The sequence below is a fragment of the Oryx dammah genome, unplaced genomic scaffold (assembly GCF_014754425.2).
Source record: "Oryx dammah isolate SB20612 unplaced genomic scaffold, SCBI_Odam_1.1 HiC_scaffold_4, whole genome shotgun sequence".
In the NCBI taxonomy this organism is placed as follows: domain Eukaryota; kingdom Metazoa; phylum Chordata; class Mammalia; order Artiodactyla; family Bovidae; genus Oryx; species Oryx dammah.
The window spans coordinates 73,603,078-73,621,617 of record NW_024070188.1 but is presented as its reverse complement, the minus strand read 5'-3'; the positions used below and the strand labels follow the sequence as shown (position 1 = coordinate 73,621,617).

Genomic DNA, 18,540 nt, shown 5'->3' with positions numbered 1-18,540 from the left:
GTAAAAAAAAAAGAAAGCATAACTGTTAATCACTCAGTCGTGTCTGACTCTTTGCTACCCTGTGAACCATAGTCTGCCAGGTTCCTCTGTCCATGGAATTCTCCAGGCAGAAATACTGGATGGGTAGCCATTCTTGCCTGGAGAATCCTAGGGACAGAGGAGCCTGTGGGCTGCCTGCCATCTATGGAGTCGCACAGTCGGACACGACTGATGTGACTTAGCAGCAGCAGCAGCCATTCCCTTCTGCAGGGGATCTTCCCGATCCAGGGACTGAATCTGAGTCTCCTGCATTGCAGGCAGATTCTTTACCATCTGAGCCACTTATTTGATGTTTAGAATTTCATTTCATGTTTTCCCATATATATGACATATATTATATATGTGTGTATATGTATATATAATTTTCTCCTTTAAACACACATATTTATGTTTTCTCCTTTAGAAAAGGAAAGAAAATGGCTGCAGGCTATACATAGTGTTTCTGTACCTTGCATTTTTCATTTAACAATATATCTAAGATATAGTTTGTAACAGTATATAAAGTAACAGTTTATTCTTTTCAGTGGCTGTGTAGTGTTTAAATTATGTATCATAGCTTATTGAACCAGTCCTGTTAAAGCACAGTCAAGTTTCTAATCTTATTCTTCTGTGTACTGTGTGCTCTTCCTATACATATTGACATTCCCCACAAATGCATATATATGTCAAATAAATTTCTCCTAGTAGTAGCATACAAAACTTAGGTAAAATCTGTGTATACTGAAATAATATGGGTTTTTGATCACTGATGCAGTGTTTTTAAAAGATTACACTTTGGCAGTTATTCACTATGTAATGCTAAATTTTACTAGGAATTCTAGGATTATGGTTCTTATGAATGTTTTCTCCCCACACACACATGTGATAATTGCAGCTTTGTGGTCAAAAGAATCAAATAAGTACATTCAGGAAATATATACAAACACTGACCTAATGCGTTATGGTTCTGGTCCCTTAGTACTGCCAAGCACCTCTTCTATGGAGCTCTTTTCCTAGAAAGCTAATTTTGTCATTTGGGATACATATGAAACAAATATAATTCTTCATTACAGAGAGGGAACTTGAAACAGAATCTTGTGAAGTGATTTACCCACGGTCAGGTTTACCCAGATTTAAACCAGCCCTGAATCTAAATAGTTTTTTTTTTTTCCTCTCTCAATTTTCTTTTCTTCCTATCCACTTTAGAAATAATACTACCTTCCTTAGTAGTTTCAGTGTGGTTTATTTACAGTAAAGTGTCATAGGAGACATGCTTCAGTTTCTTGTGTGTTGTCATAAACATGTAATTTGTTGTCAATCTCAGTTCATGTTGAGATAATTTTATGTATTATGTCTTCACAATTAAGAAGTTGAGTGCTGTCCTATGCCCTGGGCCTCCCAGGTGGCTCAGTGGTAAAGAGTCTGCCTGCTGTCACAGGAGCTGCAGGAGGCGTGGCTTTGACCCCTGCGCCGGGAAGGTCCCCGGGAGGAGGGCACGGCAGCCAGCCCCAGTGCTCTTGCCTGGAGCATCCCGTGCTGGAGGAGGGCACGGCAGCCCGCCCCAGTGCTCTTGCCTGGAGCATCCCGTGCTGGAGGAGGGCACGGCAGCCCACTCCAGCGTTCTTGCCTGGAGCATCCTGTGCTGGAGGAGGGCACGGCAGCCCGCTCCAGTGCTCTTGCCTGGAGCATCCCGTGGACAGAGGAGCCTGGCAGGGTACAGTCCATGTGGTCGCAAAGAGTGGGACATGACTGAGCAACTGAGCACACATCCTCTGTACCATTCATGGTGCTAAATACTTTTTTCTTTCGTGGTGATTCCAACAGCTCTGTGAAATGTTGATATTATTTTCAGTTCCTAAATGAAGAGCGTTTCAGAGAATTGAAGTTTCATACTTAGGACTTATCACTGGAGTCAGAATTTGAATCCAGAACTTCTAACTTTAATCTGTTGCTCCTTCTATACTTCATCCATAGTGAGACTTCTAATGGCAAGCACATGGCAAACACCTTTTCAGAATGAAACCATGCCTATTTGTTACAGTTACCAGTATTTTAACTCTTTATGGTTGTTTGTTACACATTTATCTGAAACATTGTCTGCTGGCTATTTCTGTTTCCAGAGCCTCTGAAATTGGCAAACAGATTAATCTTGTCTTTGATGCTTACCCCTCTTTTTACTGTTTTTCTCTTTTGTTTAAATACCCTCATGACAGTCAAGGTGTATATAGGTTTCTCAATCAAAACACCTGCGTACCTCAAGTCGGCTTTATTTGCACATGCAATCTTGGCGACCCTTCTGTAGCAGGCCTTCCCCTCTGCAAACATTTCCTCACAGTGGTTGAGGGGATGGGTCAGGCAGGTTAGTCAGCAGGTCTAGGATATAGACAGGAGCTGGATCCTCATCTGATAGAGACTAGGTTTGAGAGTAGAGAGGCTACATGGAATGCTCTCTCCTTTCATGCCGTGCTACGGTAGGCCAGTTAACAGTCTTCTTTTTCTGAAGGAATTGTTTATTTCATTTTTGGTTCTTGAAAACAGTAACGGTGCTCCTAAGAATTTCAAGGCAGAGACAGTTTATCTTTGGTGCTCTCTTCAACCCTTCCCTCTCACGTCTCTTTAGTGAAAATCTGTACATTTCCTGCTATCCTCTATTTGCTTGGTGCTCTGTTGAGATTTTGAGCAGTGTCTCTTGACAAATCAGAGATCTTTAAACTCTCACTTCTAAACGTATAAGCCTCTTGGATCTCAGGTACAAGTCCTAAGCCCTCAATTTCCTGTGGGCCTAATATTCTCAGACTTAATGGCTCTACTTAAACCCTGCATTATTTTCCAGTGGTTGTATTCTTTGTATAATTTGAGATTTGAAAATTTGGTGTTGTAATATTCATATATATCATTAGGGGGCAGCATATCACTACCTAACTAAATGGATTTCTGATTTCAGTTAAAATAATGGTGAAGAATGAATTACCATGATTCTTTTGTTCTCTTCTCAGCCTTTTATATACTCTGATATATGTGCTTTGTTGCTCAGTTGTGTCCGACTCTCTGCGACCCCATGGACTGTAGCCCACCAGGCTCCTCTGTCCATGGGATTCTCTAGGCAAGAATACTGGAGTGGGAAGCCATTCCTTTCTCCAGAGGATATTCCCAACCCAGGGGTCGAACCCTGGGTCTCCTGCATTGCAGGTGGATACTTTACCCTCTGACCACCAGGGAAAGCCCCCCGCCCCGCCGCCACCCCCACCTCGATATATATGCCACTTATAAATTAGTTCTTATGTATTATACCTCTTACAGTTGTTACTCTTGATTAATCAGGTGATTTTTCTAAGCTCTTTTTTCTTTTTTAAATAGGTGGGAAATACACCAAGAGTGATTTCAAGGAGTATGAAAAAGAACAGGATAAACCATCTAATTTGGTTCTGAAAGATAAAGTAAAGCCCAAACAGGAGTATCCTTCACAAGAACTAGTTGGTCCAAATGTGTTGACCTTCTACTCTGGAGAGTACAGTGTGATATTTTATGAAAAGACTATAAAAAACAAGGTACCTGAATCCAGATGCTCTGTGACAAAATCAGTTTATCTCTTTTCACCATTTTATATATGTATACTTTGTTTTTTCAATATATTCTTTGTGGTGGGGAGAAGGTTAGGGTTGAGAAATTTTAAGCCTAATTCTTTTACCTCCCTATACTTAGGTTAAGGTTAATACTTATTTTCAGAAGATCTGCAGGTAAGAGTTGTATTTTATATATATAATTTTAATGTTTTAAATTTCTCACAGTCAGAAATTTCTTTATTATAGCTAAGCTAAACCTTTGTGGTGGTGTTTAGTCACTAAGTCATGTCTGCCTCTCTGTGACCCCATGGACTCCAGTGTGCCAGGCTTCCCTGTCCCTCTTTCTGCAGGATACACTCTCGGTCTAGCAGCACATATTTATTGCACTCCTGCTGTGTGCAACAGTTGACTTCTATAGGATTAAAAGAAATCCAAAGACTTGACCCTTTATAGATTTGTCCAAGTTTTAGGTTGAGAAAAGTAAGAAGCAATGAAACATATTTTTCATATGATGTCATTTTAATTTGTTCATTGATACTCCCCTTATAAACCTATCACTCCACACCATGGTTATTTCTTTTGCAGTTCTTTCTGGTGAATGGTTTTGTTGTTTCCTAGTTTCTATTGGTGTTTCAGGGATACTCTTTCCCCATATTGTGTAAACATTTTTTTCTCCAAGAATTCATCAAGGAAAGATGAATATCAGATTGACCTGTTGTGTATTTATTTTTTATCGTATTGGCTGTCTGCAGTGCCGGCCAGAGTCGGACACGACTGAAGCGACTTAGCAGCAGCAGCAGCAGTACACAAAGCATTGTAAGGTGTTAGAGCTGGATAATGTCCGGAGTGTACTGACATAATCAGCACAAGGGAAGCTTTCACGTGCAGACAAACCAGACAGTAAACTAAGAATGGTCTGAAAAGATGAACATTTGAGGGCGTGTGATTGAAATCTTAGACTCATAAAAGGTATGGATAGATACACTTGAGGTTTATTCACCAAATCTTCGAAATTAAATTGAGGCAAATCACTAGAAACTGCAGTTGAAAGAGGGGTGTGTGTAGGACAAATGAAAAGAAGGTCACCGTGGAGTGTAAAGTAGAAGGAGCATCTTCTGCCCATGGGTGTTCAGGCTGAAAAGGAAGGCTGCCTAGTCTAAGAGTGTTTTACATTCAAGGTGATAGATTGCTAAGAGTTAAGAAAGAAACTAGGCATGCTTGAGAATCAGTACCCAGCCCAGTGCTGTCTAACGAGACTTCCTGCAGTGATGGAGACATGCTGTATCTCCCTGTCCAGTGCAGCTGCTAACCACATGTGGCTAGCGAGCGTCTGAAGTGGAATGAGGAACAGGATTTTATAGCTTGTTAGATTTTCATTCATCTAAATCTAAGCCACTGCCCATAGCTAGTATCAAACAGTGTTGCTTTAACCCTTTGATGTTGATACAGAAGACAGTCATGTCCCGGTGCAAACCACATGTTCAGAGAAAGAATCTTGAACAAGAAAAAGGAATTCATGAATTTGACCCAGTGGAATGATATTTATGTTCTTGGTAATTGATAGGTTTCATTTTAGCAAGACATTTATTGTCTCAGGTACAGTAATAGAGGGACAGAACATATGTTTTCATATATATTTTCATATATATTACTTTATTACTCTGGTGAACAAGGAGGATTCTGAAGATTATCTAAGTACTGATAGTCAGAAACACATGGGATGTATTTTATAGATCATGAGAGAGAAATTGCTATAAAACTATTAATAAGATTCAAAAATAGAGGTAGAAGAGGGAAGTTTAACTTTGCTAGACTAGACCTTGGGAAGTAGTTGGAGAAAAGAGGTCAGGGGGATAACAAAATAGGATTTTGGAGAGATTTGACATCTTCTAAAAGTCTTGATGGTAGTAGTGAGTAGAAGATAGTGGATGAGCTAGGAAAGAAGAGATATAATGAGTGTCTTAGTATTACAAGTAATTAGCCATTACTTATTTGGTTGTTATATGCCCAGAGAAGCTTAGCTATGAAACATGCCCCCTACCCATGGGGACCTTGTGTTGTATTTTGGAGTTGGGAGGAAGAACAGACATTAAATAATCACCATTAATTAAATATGTCTAGAATGTTGCAAAGAAGTGCATCTTTGGGATAGTTCAGTTAGTTCAGTTCAGTTGCTCAGTCGTGTCTGACTCTTTGCGACCCCATGAACCGCAGCACGCCAGGCCTCCGTATCCATCACCAGCTCCTGGAGTCCACCCAACTCCTGTCCATTGAGTTGGTGATGCCATCCAACCATCTCATCCTCTGTCATCCCCTTCTCCTCCTGGCCTCAATCTTTCCCAGCATCAGGGTCTTTTCCAATGAGTCAGCTCTTCACATCAGGTGGCCAAAGTATTGAAGTTTCAGCTTCAACATCAGTACTTCCAATGAATACCCAGGACTGATCTCCTTTAGGATGGACTGGTTGGATCTCCTTGCAGTCCAAGGGACTCTCAAGAGTCTTCCCCAGCACCATAGTTCAAAAGCATCAATTCTTTGGCACTCAGCTTTCTTTATAGTCCAGCTCTCACATCCATACATGACTACTGGAAAAACCATAGCCTTGACTAGACAGACCTTTGTTGACAAAGTAATGTCTCTGCTTTTTAATAGTCTGTCTAGGTTGGTCATAGCTTTCCTTCCTAGGAGTAAGCGTCTTTTAATTTCATGGCTGCAGTCACCATCTGCAGTGATTTTGGAGCCCCCCAAAATAAAGTCAACCAGTCCATCCTAGAGGAGATCAGTCCTGGGTATTCACTGGAAGGACTGATGTTGAAGCTGAAACTCCAATACTTTGGCTACCTGATGCGAAGAGCTGACTCATTGGAAAAGACCCCGATGCTGGGAAAGATTGAGGGCAGGAGAAGAAGGGGACGACAGAGGATGAGATGGTTGGATAGCATCACCAACTCAATGGACATGGGTTTGGGTGGACTCTGGGAGTTGGTGATGGACAAGGAGGCCTGGCATACTGCGGTTCATGGGGTCGCAAAGAGTTGGACATGACGGAGTGACTGAACTGAACTGAAAAATAAAGTCAGCCACTGTTTCCACTGTTTCCTTATCTATTTGTCATGAAGTGATGGGACCAGAGCCATGATCTTAGTTTTCTAAACGTTGAGCTTTAAGCCAACTTTTTCACGCTCCTCTTTCATTAAGAGGCTCTTTAGTTCTTGTTCACTTTCTGCCATATGGGTGGTGTCATTTGCATATCTGAGGCTATTGATATTTCTCCCAGCAATCTTGATTCCAGCTTGTGCTTCTTCTAGCCCGGCGTTTCTCATGGGATATGGGACTTGTAATAGAGGTGAGGGGTCAGAGGATCCTCAAATGATACTATAAGTAGTGACATTAAAGCTACAATGAATATGGGTAGATGAGAGCTGAGGTGGGGTACTCGTTTCTTTAACTCTGGTCCATTATTTAAGGAATACAGTTTACATCTTACCTCAGGACAGTCCAAGTATAATCATACACATACACGCAGAATTGAAAGACAAGTTTATAAAATACTATTTTTATTAGATTCCATGTACTCTGTTTTCTGGTATATGTTATTTTAAAATGCTGGCTTTCAGTGACCCACTACATGGATTTTATACCCTGTTGAGTAGCAATTAGAAATACTCAGGAGCTCTGATGCACTTTGAACAGAGCAGCATGTGTAGAGCAAACACTGAGGTGAAATCATAGGCAAGGGCTATTGGATTTGTATCCGGAAAAGGAGACTATCTGGAAGGTACCATGGAAACACTGTTATATGGACTAAACGGAGAAAGAAGTTGGAGATGGTGGGGTAATGATAGGACGGTACAGGCTGGTTAGCTGTCGCCAGCCGCCTTGTGAGAAGCCAGAGGGTGCAGTGTTTCCTACTGCACAGGACATCCCTGAGGGGGCATAGAGCCGTGGCCAGGTGAAGAGAGACGCGAAACTCCAGTCCTGAGGGAAGTGTGTTTGCTGTTACTCTAGTCCCACACGCCACTAAAATAGTTCTCCTTTTTGGGCTTCCTCCTAATCTTTTTTTTGAAAACCACTATTCTAGTCTTGCCTGTTGTAGGGTTTAAGATTATTGTTAGAGAGGTCCTAATAGTTTTACATTTTTTCTCATTCTCAGATATTGTAGTTTATTAAACACTTATTTCTAAATTAAAGTATACATTATTATAATTTTTATAATATATTTATGTGAAATTTTAAAAGATTTACTCATAGTTCTACCATTTAGGCAAATGATACATTTTATTTTTCCTTGTTCCTTTCAAATGTTGATCTTTTATGAAGTTTTATAAAGTTATATACAAGTTTTGCTTCAAGCTATTTTAACTTATATTTTTTATAGACACCATGCCAGGTTATTTAACAGCATTCATTTGTCATTGTTAATAACTTCCTTTATAATTCCATGTTGCAGTACTGTGATGTGTTTATGTATATCTTTATTACTAGGCTGCTTATTCTCAGTTTCTGTTATTTAAGATAAATCCTATTATGTATGCAGTTGGCCCTCTGCATCTGCAGGTTCTGCATCCGTGGATCTCCAACTTCAGATGGAAAATATTCAGCAAAAATATACCAGAAAGTCCCCAAAAGCAAAACTTCCATTTGCTGTGGAGGCAGCTAGGTATTTATGTAGCATTTACATTGTATTTACATCTATTTACATCACATTTACATTGCGTAGGTTTTATAAGTAATCTAGAGATGATTTGAAGTGTAAGGGAGCATATGTATAGGTTATAGGCGGACACTATGCTGTTTCATATAAGGGGCGTGAACATCTGTGGCGTTTGGTCTCCTTAGGAGGCTCTGGAACCAACCCCTGTGGATAGTGAGGGACAGCTGTGCCGTTATTCACTTAACTTAGTGTCACTTCAGTTTTTTATGAATTCTTATTTGAATTTCAACATGGTAACTGTTGATATGCCTTGCTAAATTTTCTCCTAGAGGACTGAAATTACACTTAAAAGAAGAATCACGTGAGTGTATTTTCATCTTACATAGCTTCTCTGGCATTGGGGTTTATAATGTCTTAATATTTTCAAGTTAAATATGGCCTCATTTTCTAAGTTTAAATGTTTTCATTATTGACAAATAGGTTTCCTTGTTTTTTTAATGCTACTTATATTTTTCATTTATGAAATCAATTTTTTCTCCTGTATTTTTTGCCCACTTACCCATTATAAACTGTTTATTTGAAACAAGAGTTCTTTCCATTTTTCCTGCCTGTGTAATGAAGTAAAATATGAATTAGTTTTCTTTTAGAAATATATTCTATGCTCTGAGATGCTTTTTGCTTTAAAAAGTTGTCTTTAGCCTCATGGCCTCCTTTGTTGACCAGATTCTCATGTTTTGATGTATTATCTGTGTCAGTTCTCACATTTGTCCTTAACTAGCTGCTCCAGTGCCAAATACGAACTTGTACTAGATGAGCAGGCAGAAGACTCAAAGGCAAGTCACTCACACACAAGTAAAAAACACAAGAAGAAGACCCGTCACTGCTCTGAAGAAAAAGAAGATGAGGACTACATGCCAATCAAAAACACCAATCAGGTACGTACTGTTATTCAGACTCAGCTGTAGAGAAGGACATTTCATCCATTTGTCAATTACATCTTAATGATGTAATTTAGGAATAAAGGTATGCTTCTGAACAGGGATGGATGCGTTCTTAAGATGTAGAATGGTTTTACTCGGGTAATGAAACTTTAATTTTCAAGAATATATATAACAGATTATAAAAGATTATTTTCAGAATAACTTGTCATATAGTTCCACATTGTGAGGCAGGAGTGATTTTCATCCCTATGAACACTTACTCATTCCTATCAAAAACAAGTGTAGTTATTGTAAAAAAAAAAAAATCCTTCTAATTTATCATGTTAATTTATTACCAGGTGTTATGTACAGCACTTATAGCTCTTGAGGTTTTAGAACCTGAAAAAAACATTTATGCCCTCCCAGAAGGAAATGGCAACCCACTCCAGTATTCTTGCCTTGGAAAATCCCATGGACGGAGGAACTTGGTAGGCTACGGCCCATGGGGTCACAAAGAGTCGGACATGACTGAGCGACTTCACTTTCACTTTCATATGGTATATATGAAATAAAAGCCACATTAAATAAATAGTTAGCTTGATCATCCCCAAAGCTTTCCTAAACAGTAAATTTTCCAAGACAATGATAATAAAAATTCCCCAAAGAAAGTAAATTATAAAGAAATCATTTCCAACCTGCAGTTTGGCTCTGAGTTAATTGAAAAGCAGATTACATTACAGCCCCTTGCTCTGGTTTTTACCACACAAGGACCTTTAAACTGGGCCTGGTAGGTGCGGAGGCATTCAGTTGGCGGGGAGGTTGGGGGGGGTCTCACGGCAGTGGGCATGTCAAGCAGAGACACAGAGATGGAAAGATGCAGTGTGACTGGCAGAGTAAAGGATTTGTCTGTCAGAAGAGCTAGGTTTGGGTTCCTTACCAGGTGAGCCACAAGGGAAGCCCAGATTCCTACATTGCTGATCATTAATGTGACCTCATCACGTGATTTAACTTTCTTGAGCCATGGTTTCCTCCTCTGTGAAATTGAGATAATATTTGTCTCCTAGGCACGTTGTTAAGATTAAGTGGAAACAAAAAGTGTGTGTACAAACATTTTCTACATTGGCTGTAACTATTATTTTTACAGTCAATATGTTTTAAATCACTTGGAATCATTTCTCTGTGTGGTAAGGCCATTAACTGGATTCACATTTCAGCTGTTTCCTTTTGATGTTTACAAATCGCTTAAAATATTTTCTATTGTAGTTTGAAAAATTGTGTGGTTCCAAAGTGAAGTCTACAAAGTGGCACACATATGGCAGCTAGCTACTATCCCTGTCCTCTCCCCCTTTTCTTTTTTCCCCAAAGGTAACCATTTTATGTGTTTCATGCTTTTTTCTTCGTTTTAAAAAATGACAGCAAATGTGTGTTTTATATGTATAAGCACCCTGTTCTCTAGAGAGCATATCCTCCTACTCCTTGCTGTCATCCAGCAAGGATCTGATCTCTCTTCTTTCAGTTGCCCTTTTGCTATTTAAAGAGTCCCATCATTCATGCCTTGCTCTCTGTTTTTAAGTTACACCCTTGTCAGTCCCTCCAGTAATCCTCACATGAATCAGTGATAGTAACATCTCTCGCGTCCTTGTAATGCGGGGTGGATGCTATTGTCTCTATTCACAAGAAAGTAAAAGATAAAAAGGTTAAGCTACTTGCCAGTGGTCTTAATGCAGCTAGTGAGTGGTGGAACCACAGTGTAAATCTGGACCGGGTCCCCTACTGCTGCTCCTCTTACCTGGACTGTATTCCTGTCAAAATTCTTCCTAAATCTCCTTCCCTCAAATAGATTCCTGCCAGCAGTTTTCTTTCCTAAATCCAGTTGTGAATTCTAATGTAGCTTGTCCCGTCATATAATATTCCATTGTCATCCAATAGGAACATCTCCCTATTAATTTTTATACTCATTAATTTAGCCACCGATCACCTCAACGTCTTTTTTAATGGTAGCTATATCACATTTCTATGAATATTTAGCATGTTTTCCACTAAAACTCTATAATCATGCCACAGCTCCTCATCTTACACTTGTACATGGAATCCGTGATGAATTTAGGCCTGAAATACACATTGATGTGTTTGAGATAATCAGCAGTCTTTAAAAAATCCGAAGATGGGCTGCATTTCAAGTCTGTGGTTCCCACGTTTGCACCCCTGCCTTTCTGTGAATCTTTCTTTATCTTGGTGTTTGATTACTTAAGACTTTACAGTAACAGCAGCAAATGTCCTTCCCTTTTGGCAATAATATTCCAACTTTATCTGTCCCCTCAAAGTGTATTAAAGCAGTTGTTTTTGGTTTTATACTTTGATTTAATAATATAGCTGCACTGATTTTCTTTTCCTTCTAATAAAATAGCATCTATATTTAAGATTTCAGTGGGCCCAGTTTTTTTCTGTTATTCTGCTTTTTATCCTTTCAAGTTTAATCTCAAAAGTATTACATAATCATTAAAGGAAATTTTCAGTGCTAGGTAATTTTCAGGTACAGCTCAAATTTTCCTATTTCTTGGTCTTTTTGCTTGGTGAGCTTAGTTTCCTAAGAATGTTTTATTTCTTCAAGTGCTTTGTTTTTTTATTGACTGACAGCCTTACTGTTCAATTTGAAATCTGTTTATAATTTTTCCACCTCGTGTCTTAAATCCAGAGATGGTTATTGTGTTCTTGATGTTTGAGTTTTACTGGGGTTACAGGAAATGAGTACTTAGCTGTGGCTGCCTGGCTGAGAAACATCAGATTGCTTGCCTGTCCTCCTCTGTGGCTTTCATAGGTGTTCAGTATTCTTACAATCGGGAACTCTGTTTTTGTCATTTTAATCATTTAATATTATTTTAGTGATTTAGATCTGACTAAATCTCCAGTTTACTGCCAGAGACCTCAGCAAAGGTTGATTTTTTAATTTTTTGACTACTCTATATGAAGTCACTGGCTCAGTTAATTGCCTTAAACTGGCCATTTTATGGTATTCTTTCTTCTTTTTTAGCTGCATGCTTGTTTAATCATCATGTCTTATTTCTTAAATCTATAAAATGAGTAGAATTTCTAAAAATCCATACTGCAGACGACTTAGAGCTCATCTCAGTTGTTTCCCTTACCTTAGATATGAAAATCCTGACCCCACAAGCCCATGGACTTATAGTTTAGTAGGAGGACTGAAACTTTAACATTTTTTAAAAATTCAGTCAGATATGGTATTTTTTTTTTCATTACTGCCCCCTTTTCAGTTTTATATGTAAAGTTACTGATCAGTTAAATAACTTTCTCCAACATATGTGCATCTCTAGAGTCTCAGTTTCCTTATATTTAGAATGAGGATAACATTGTACTCCACGAGCACTGAGCTTCACCTAAACTTTTTCCTTCATGCATACAGCGCTCAGTCTTCCTTGCTTCCAGTTTTCACATACACTTCTTGCATTAGCCTTCTTGCAGCCAATCCAAGCCCTAACTCACTCATCCTTCGAGGCTCATCTCAAGTCCTTTTTAGCTTCTCTGTGAACCTTCACTGATAAATCTAACCTCAGGAGGATTTGTTTGACACCTTTCCTAAATGGCAAAGACCAGTTGAACCTAGAACTGCCTGACTTCAAAGCTTGTGTAGCTTTGAAAATTAAGCCAAGTAGGAGAGGCTTTAAGATTTCAGTCCATTTCAGATTTTCAGCTTCCTCAATTTTTTTCAAAGAATTAAGTACTGTGTAATCTTTCTTATTTTAAACACTCAAACCATTTAAGTGCCTCTTGGTATAATAATGTGCTGAAGACTTTATAGGATTATCCATCAGTTAAAACAGTCTCTCCATTTAAGAAGTTTATTGCCTCAACCAGCACTTGCTGTACAGTCAGAATAGTACATACATATTTACATTTTGTGTATGTTACAGGAAGAACAAAAAAAGTCTTTTTCCTAGGGATGTCACATTTTGCTCAAAAATAATTGGTAAAAGTTTAAGCTGAAACACCTACTCATTTTCTACCTCTGGGACTCATACAGAATGATAGGAACTATTAGCATCGTGGGAAATCAGGCATCAGTTTATAGGAGGTCTTCCACAAATGCTTTGGCATGTAACAGTCTTGTTTGGTCTGTTTTCCCATACTGCAGTCCCTGTAATAAGCATAATGTATAGTATCTAGACATTATATGGAATAATTGTGAATCATTTCCTTAAAATCCAGTCCATAACCATGGGTATTCATCACTTGGATTTTAAACCTTGACATTTGCATCTACTGTAATAATGTCTAAGGTAATAGAGTTGGGCACTTAGGAGTTCAGTCCTCAGAATTTCCCCTTTCTTTTGGGAAATCTTTTAAGAAAGTTGAATTTTATCAATTATTCTTGAAAGAGCATTGGCTCTGATATTTTTAGGTTTAAGCCACTTACTGAGATACTGGTTTTGATCAAGGATAAGACATGAGCAGAGAGAGAGTAGTTGTGCTATAACTAGCCCTTTTCTGTATGGAAAAGTTACTCCCGCTACTTGAGGGGCTTCTCTGGTGGCTCAGATGGTAAAGACAGTAAAGAATCCACCTGCAATCCTGGAGACCTTGGTTCAGACCCTGGGTCAGGAAGATCTGCTGGAAAAGGGGATGGCCACCCACTCCAGCATTCTTGCCTGGAGAATTCCGTGGACTACTGCTATTTAGTTATTGAGAATAGAAGTAAATGTACCCACTTTGTCGTATTTGGGGCAATGAATTCTTTTTTAAAGAACTATGTCAATAATGATTTTAATAAAACATTTATCATCTATGTTAATAATGATTTTAATAAACATTTAGTCTAAACAAGAAACTTTAAAGATTTAGAGAGGAGCTGTTATAAAAAAAATACTTTAAAAACAATTGCTCAGTCCCAAGTATTCAGAATCTATTTTGTCTCCTCTTTAGACTGATCGACCTGTCTAAAATCTCTTTTGGATATGTTATTTAAATGATGTCTTCTTTATAGCATTCTTAATGGGGATTTTAGTAGTTTCATTGTAGATGAGTGATGGAACCACATTTTGGGGGAGTGGGGAAGGGGGAGTGGAACGATAGCTGTGCATAACCAGGATTCTTGGTATTGCAATTTTGCCCAAAGACTTATTTCAACTGGGCTATTTCAGTTCCTTGTTTTTAAATGTGATCTTTCAGTTCAGCTGAAATAGTAGATACAAAGCAGTGAGATCAATGAGAAAATGGTTAAGTCTTTTTCTGAATTATTTTTGCTTTTTTAATTTACAAGATTCTTGGCATTAGTGGTAGTGTTCAGATTTGACCTGTTAAAACTGCTTGCTAATGGGGGACATGTCTTAAGTTTTGTGAATTGATAGTACCTACAAAATGATTATTTTACTGTTTCACTTATACCTCTCTCTCTATTTCCTTGATAGGATATCTACAGGGAAATGGGCTTTGGTCACTATGAAGAAGAAGAAAGTTGTTGGGAGAAGCAAAAGAATGAAAAGAGGGACCGACCTCAGAACCGAAGTCGTAGCCGATCTCGAGAAAGGGATGGCCACTATAGTAACAGTCACAAATCCAAATACCAGGCAGATCCCTATGAAAGAGAAAGGAGTAAAAAGAGAGACCGAAGCAGGAGTCCCAGGAAATCCAAAGATAAAGAAAAATCCAAGTACAGATGAAAGTCGAAGAATCAGACATGAGTGCTAATCTATTTACTCTTGTACAACTTGGAATACCAGATGTTCAGATTTTGTGTCAGAGCAGTTAAAGACTCTGCTTGCTATTTTTTTTCATAGTAGGATTATGGCCCTTTTAGATTAATATTGATTGTATAGGGCGCTGAAAGACAATAAAGAGCATTTTCTTTGTATACTTTTTTACACTAATTTTATTGTTATACATAAATTAGTAGTTTTCATTTTTAAAGTCTTTCATATTTTCAGTCTTTATCTTTAATGAAGTATTTCATACCTGTAAAAATACACAATCATGTATATATAAGGTATAAAGAATAATAAATGTCCATGTACCAATCAGCCAACTTAGGAAATGAATATTTCTGGCATTTTAAAAGTGCCCTCTCCTCAAGTAATTATTATTTTGAATGTTGTGTTTGTCATTCTCTTGCTTATTACAGTTTTACAACATATGTAAGTATCCCTAAATGAAGTACTAAGTTTTGTATTTTTTTTTTTTTTGAATTTTATATAAATCGTATAATGTGTGTTTACTTCTGTGACTGGCTTTTTTCAACTTAGTGTCTTCTAAAAGTCATTCATTTTTATTGCTATACAGTATTATATGACAAGTCCGTAATTTATCCATTCTTCTGTTGATGGATGTTTGGAGTTTTGGTGGGTTGTTTTTTTTTTTTTTTGCTGTTGTACACAGTGCTGCTGTAAACATTCTTCATCTAGGAGTAATTTGCTTGGTCATGTGATATGGATATTTTCATATTTATAAGATAATGCCAAATTATATTCTGCAGTGGCTGTACCAGTTCATACCCCTAGGCACTATTTGAATTACCTTTGTTTCACATGATAATATTTCATATCATATCACATCTAGTACTTGCTAATTTCAGACTTTTTACTTTTGCCAGTCCAGTGGCTGTTACGTGGTATATTATTGTAGTTTCCAGCAAGAACACTATTATTATTCTTCGATTTGTTCTTCTATATAAAACGTTTTTTTAATTCCTTTTCTCTGGTTGCTTTAAAGGTTTCTCTTGATCACTGCTGTTAAGCTCTTTGATTATGATGTGCTTGATACAGTTTTTGTTTCTTGGTTTTCCCCTTCATGTTTCTTCTGCTGGGACTGTTTATCTGTAGGTTTATGGTTTTCACCAAATTTGGAATTTGGGGGGCTTTTTCATTAATTTTTTTTGTCTCTGTCCTTCATTTCTTTCCCTCTGGGACTGTGAATTGTGTGTTAGGCCACTTGCAGCTGTCTCGCAGCAAGCACTCTTGTGCTCTGTTTTGTTTTTTGTCTTTTTTTTTCCTCTGTCTTCCAGATTGGTTTCAGTCGCTATGTCCTCAAGTTCATTAGCCTTTTCTCCTGAAGTATCTAATTTCTTATTAATCCCATCCAGTGTATTTTTCACCTCATACATTATATTTTTAATCTTCAGAAGTTCCATTTGGGTCTTTCTTATGTCTTCCGTGTCTCTCCTTCCAGACTCCTGCTTTCCTCTATTTTTGTTTGTTTGTTTTCTGTTTTGGACATCTGACATGTATTTGTAATTACTGTTTTGACTATTCTGTCATCTACCATTTCTTGAAAGTTTCTACTGATTTTTTTCCCTGTCATTATTAGGTTGTAATTTCCTTCTTTGCATGCCTGATAATTTTTGGATTTTACATTGTTGGGTGCTGGAGCTTATTCCTTTAAATATGTTTAGCTTTGTTCTGGGAGATAGTTACTTAGAAGCAGTTTGATCCTTTCATAGCTTGCTTTTACTCTTAATGATCTAGGACCAGAATAACCTTTAATCTAGAGCTAGTTTGGCTCACTACTGAGGTAATAATCCTGAATAATCCTCCTTCTGCCTGGTTTATAATGAGTTTTCTCCACTCTGGCTGTGGAGAATGAGAACTATTCTGAGCCCCGTATGAACTTGAATTTTACCACTTATTCCTTTCTGGTGGTTCTTCCCCACCTTTGGGTAGTTTTCTTAAGTGTATACACTGTTTAGCTGAAGCCTCAGGGGAACTCTCTGCAGATCTGGAATTCTCCCTTTGTAGCTCCCTCCTCTCTCCAGTACTCAGTGTATGTATTAGTTGCTCAGTCATGTCCAGCTCTGTGACCCCATGGACTGGGGCCTGCCAGGCTTCTCTGTCCATGGGATTTCCCAGGCAAGAATACTGGAGTGGGTTGCTATTTCCAGTACTCTGCCCTACAGATTCTACCTTGGTGTCCTAAATGCTCCACTAGGGGAACGCCCGGGCTCTCCCTGCAGTTAGCTCAGGCAGTGGTAGGGCTTTCCCTGTTTGTTCTCTCAAGAGTCACTGTCCTGCACAGTTGTCCAGTGTCTGAAAAAGTCTGTTGTCTATATTTTGTACAGGTGTTGCATTGGTTAATATGGAAAAGGGAAATCCTGCCCCTGTTACTCCAGTTTGGCCAGAGCAGAAGTCTCGTTGTTTGAATGTGCATTTCCTAAATGCTGAAAGGTTGAGCGAGCTTCTTTTCACGTATATTCATTTCCTGAATGCTCTCAGTGAAAAGCTTATTTCATGTCTTTTGGGCATTTTATATTATGTTATTGCCTTTTTATTTTATGTTTCCTTAAGGAGTTAGATTGTGGATACTAGTCCTTTTTTACTACTAAATGTTGTAAACATTTCTCCCTGTTCGTGGTTACATTTTTACCTGTTGATGCCTTTGGAAGAGCACAAGTTGTAAATTCTGCCTCCCCCCACCTTTCTCCCCCGAACTTTTTAATATGAAAGGTTTCATTCATGTGTAGAAACACATAAACATAACAAACCTCCATATATATTCCATCCAGATTAAACAGTAACATTTTGTGGTTGAATAATTTTGAAATAAATTGAAAACATGATATTTCATCTTTCAGTATTTCACCGTGCATTTTCTACAAAGTGTCCTCTATAACCACGGTACTATTGTCACACTGAAAACAAACAACAATCTCATATTACGTAACACATACTCAGATTTCTCCCATTGTCCCAGGGATGTCATTTTTTGATGTTGATTTGTTTTTAAACCCAGGTCAACCATGCTTCATGTAGTGCTTGTTGTTGTCATTTTATTCTCTTGATCTAAGAGTTTTCCTGCCATCCTTCCACACCAGCCACTTTTTTTTTTTTTTTAATGACATTGAAGAGTTCAGGCCAGTTGCTTTGTAGAATATTCCACATTCTGAAATTATTTGATGATATCTTCATGGTGTCCTCCATCCTTTCTACTTTTTATAAGCTGTGAGTTAAGTCTAGATATTTGATTAAAATTAGGTTATGCATTTTAGACAAATTTTTAAGTTTAATGTCAAATTTATTAACCTTTCCCTATATGTTTTGTGCTTTTTGTATTTTGTTGAAGAAATCCTTAATAAAGATATTCTGCTATATTCCAAAAGTATACAGTTCTGTTTTTTACGTTCAGTCCATATTGAATTGTTTGTGTGTGTGTGTGTGGTGTGATAATAGGGATTTAAATTCACTTTTCCCTCCAACATATGGCTCTAATCAGTTGTCCAAAATCTATTATGATGTGAAAGTCGCTCAGTTGTGTCCGCCTGTTTGCGACCCCATGGACTATACAGTCCATGGAATTCTCCAGGCCAGAATACTGGAGTGGGTAGCTGTTCCTTTTTCCAGGGGATCTTCCCAACCTAGGAATTGAACTGGGGTCTCCCACATTG

At 38.1% G+C, this 18,540-nt stretch overlaps 1 protein-coding gene across 2 annotated transcripts in view; it reads left to right on the top strand.

Moving 5' to 3' along the window:
- PPIL4 (peptidylprolyl isomerase like 4) overlaps positions 1-18,257 on the top strand; it is a 38,198-nt gene extending 19,941 nt beyond the window's left edge. For both annotated transcript variants that reach the window (XM_040238658.1, XM_040238659.1), the window contains exons 11-13: positions 3,376-3,472; positions 9,023-9,170; positions 14,579-18,257. In XM_040238658.1, the coding sequence (XP_040094592.1) occupies positions 3,376-3,472; positions 9,023-9,170; positions 14,579-14,830 (497 nt within the window). In that variant the 3' untranslated portion in view covers positions 14,831-18,257. The remainder of the gene's footprint in view (positions 1-3,375; positions 3,473-9,022; positions 9,171-14,578) is intronic.
- Positions 18,258-18,540: the final 283 nt, after the last annotated feature.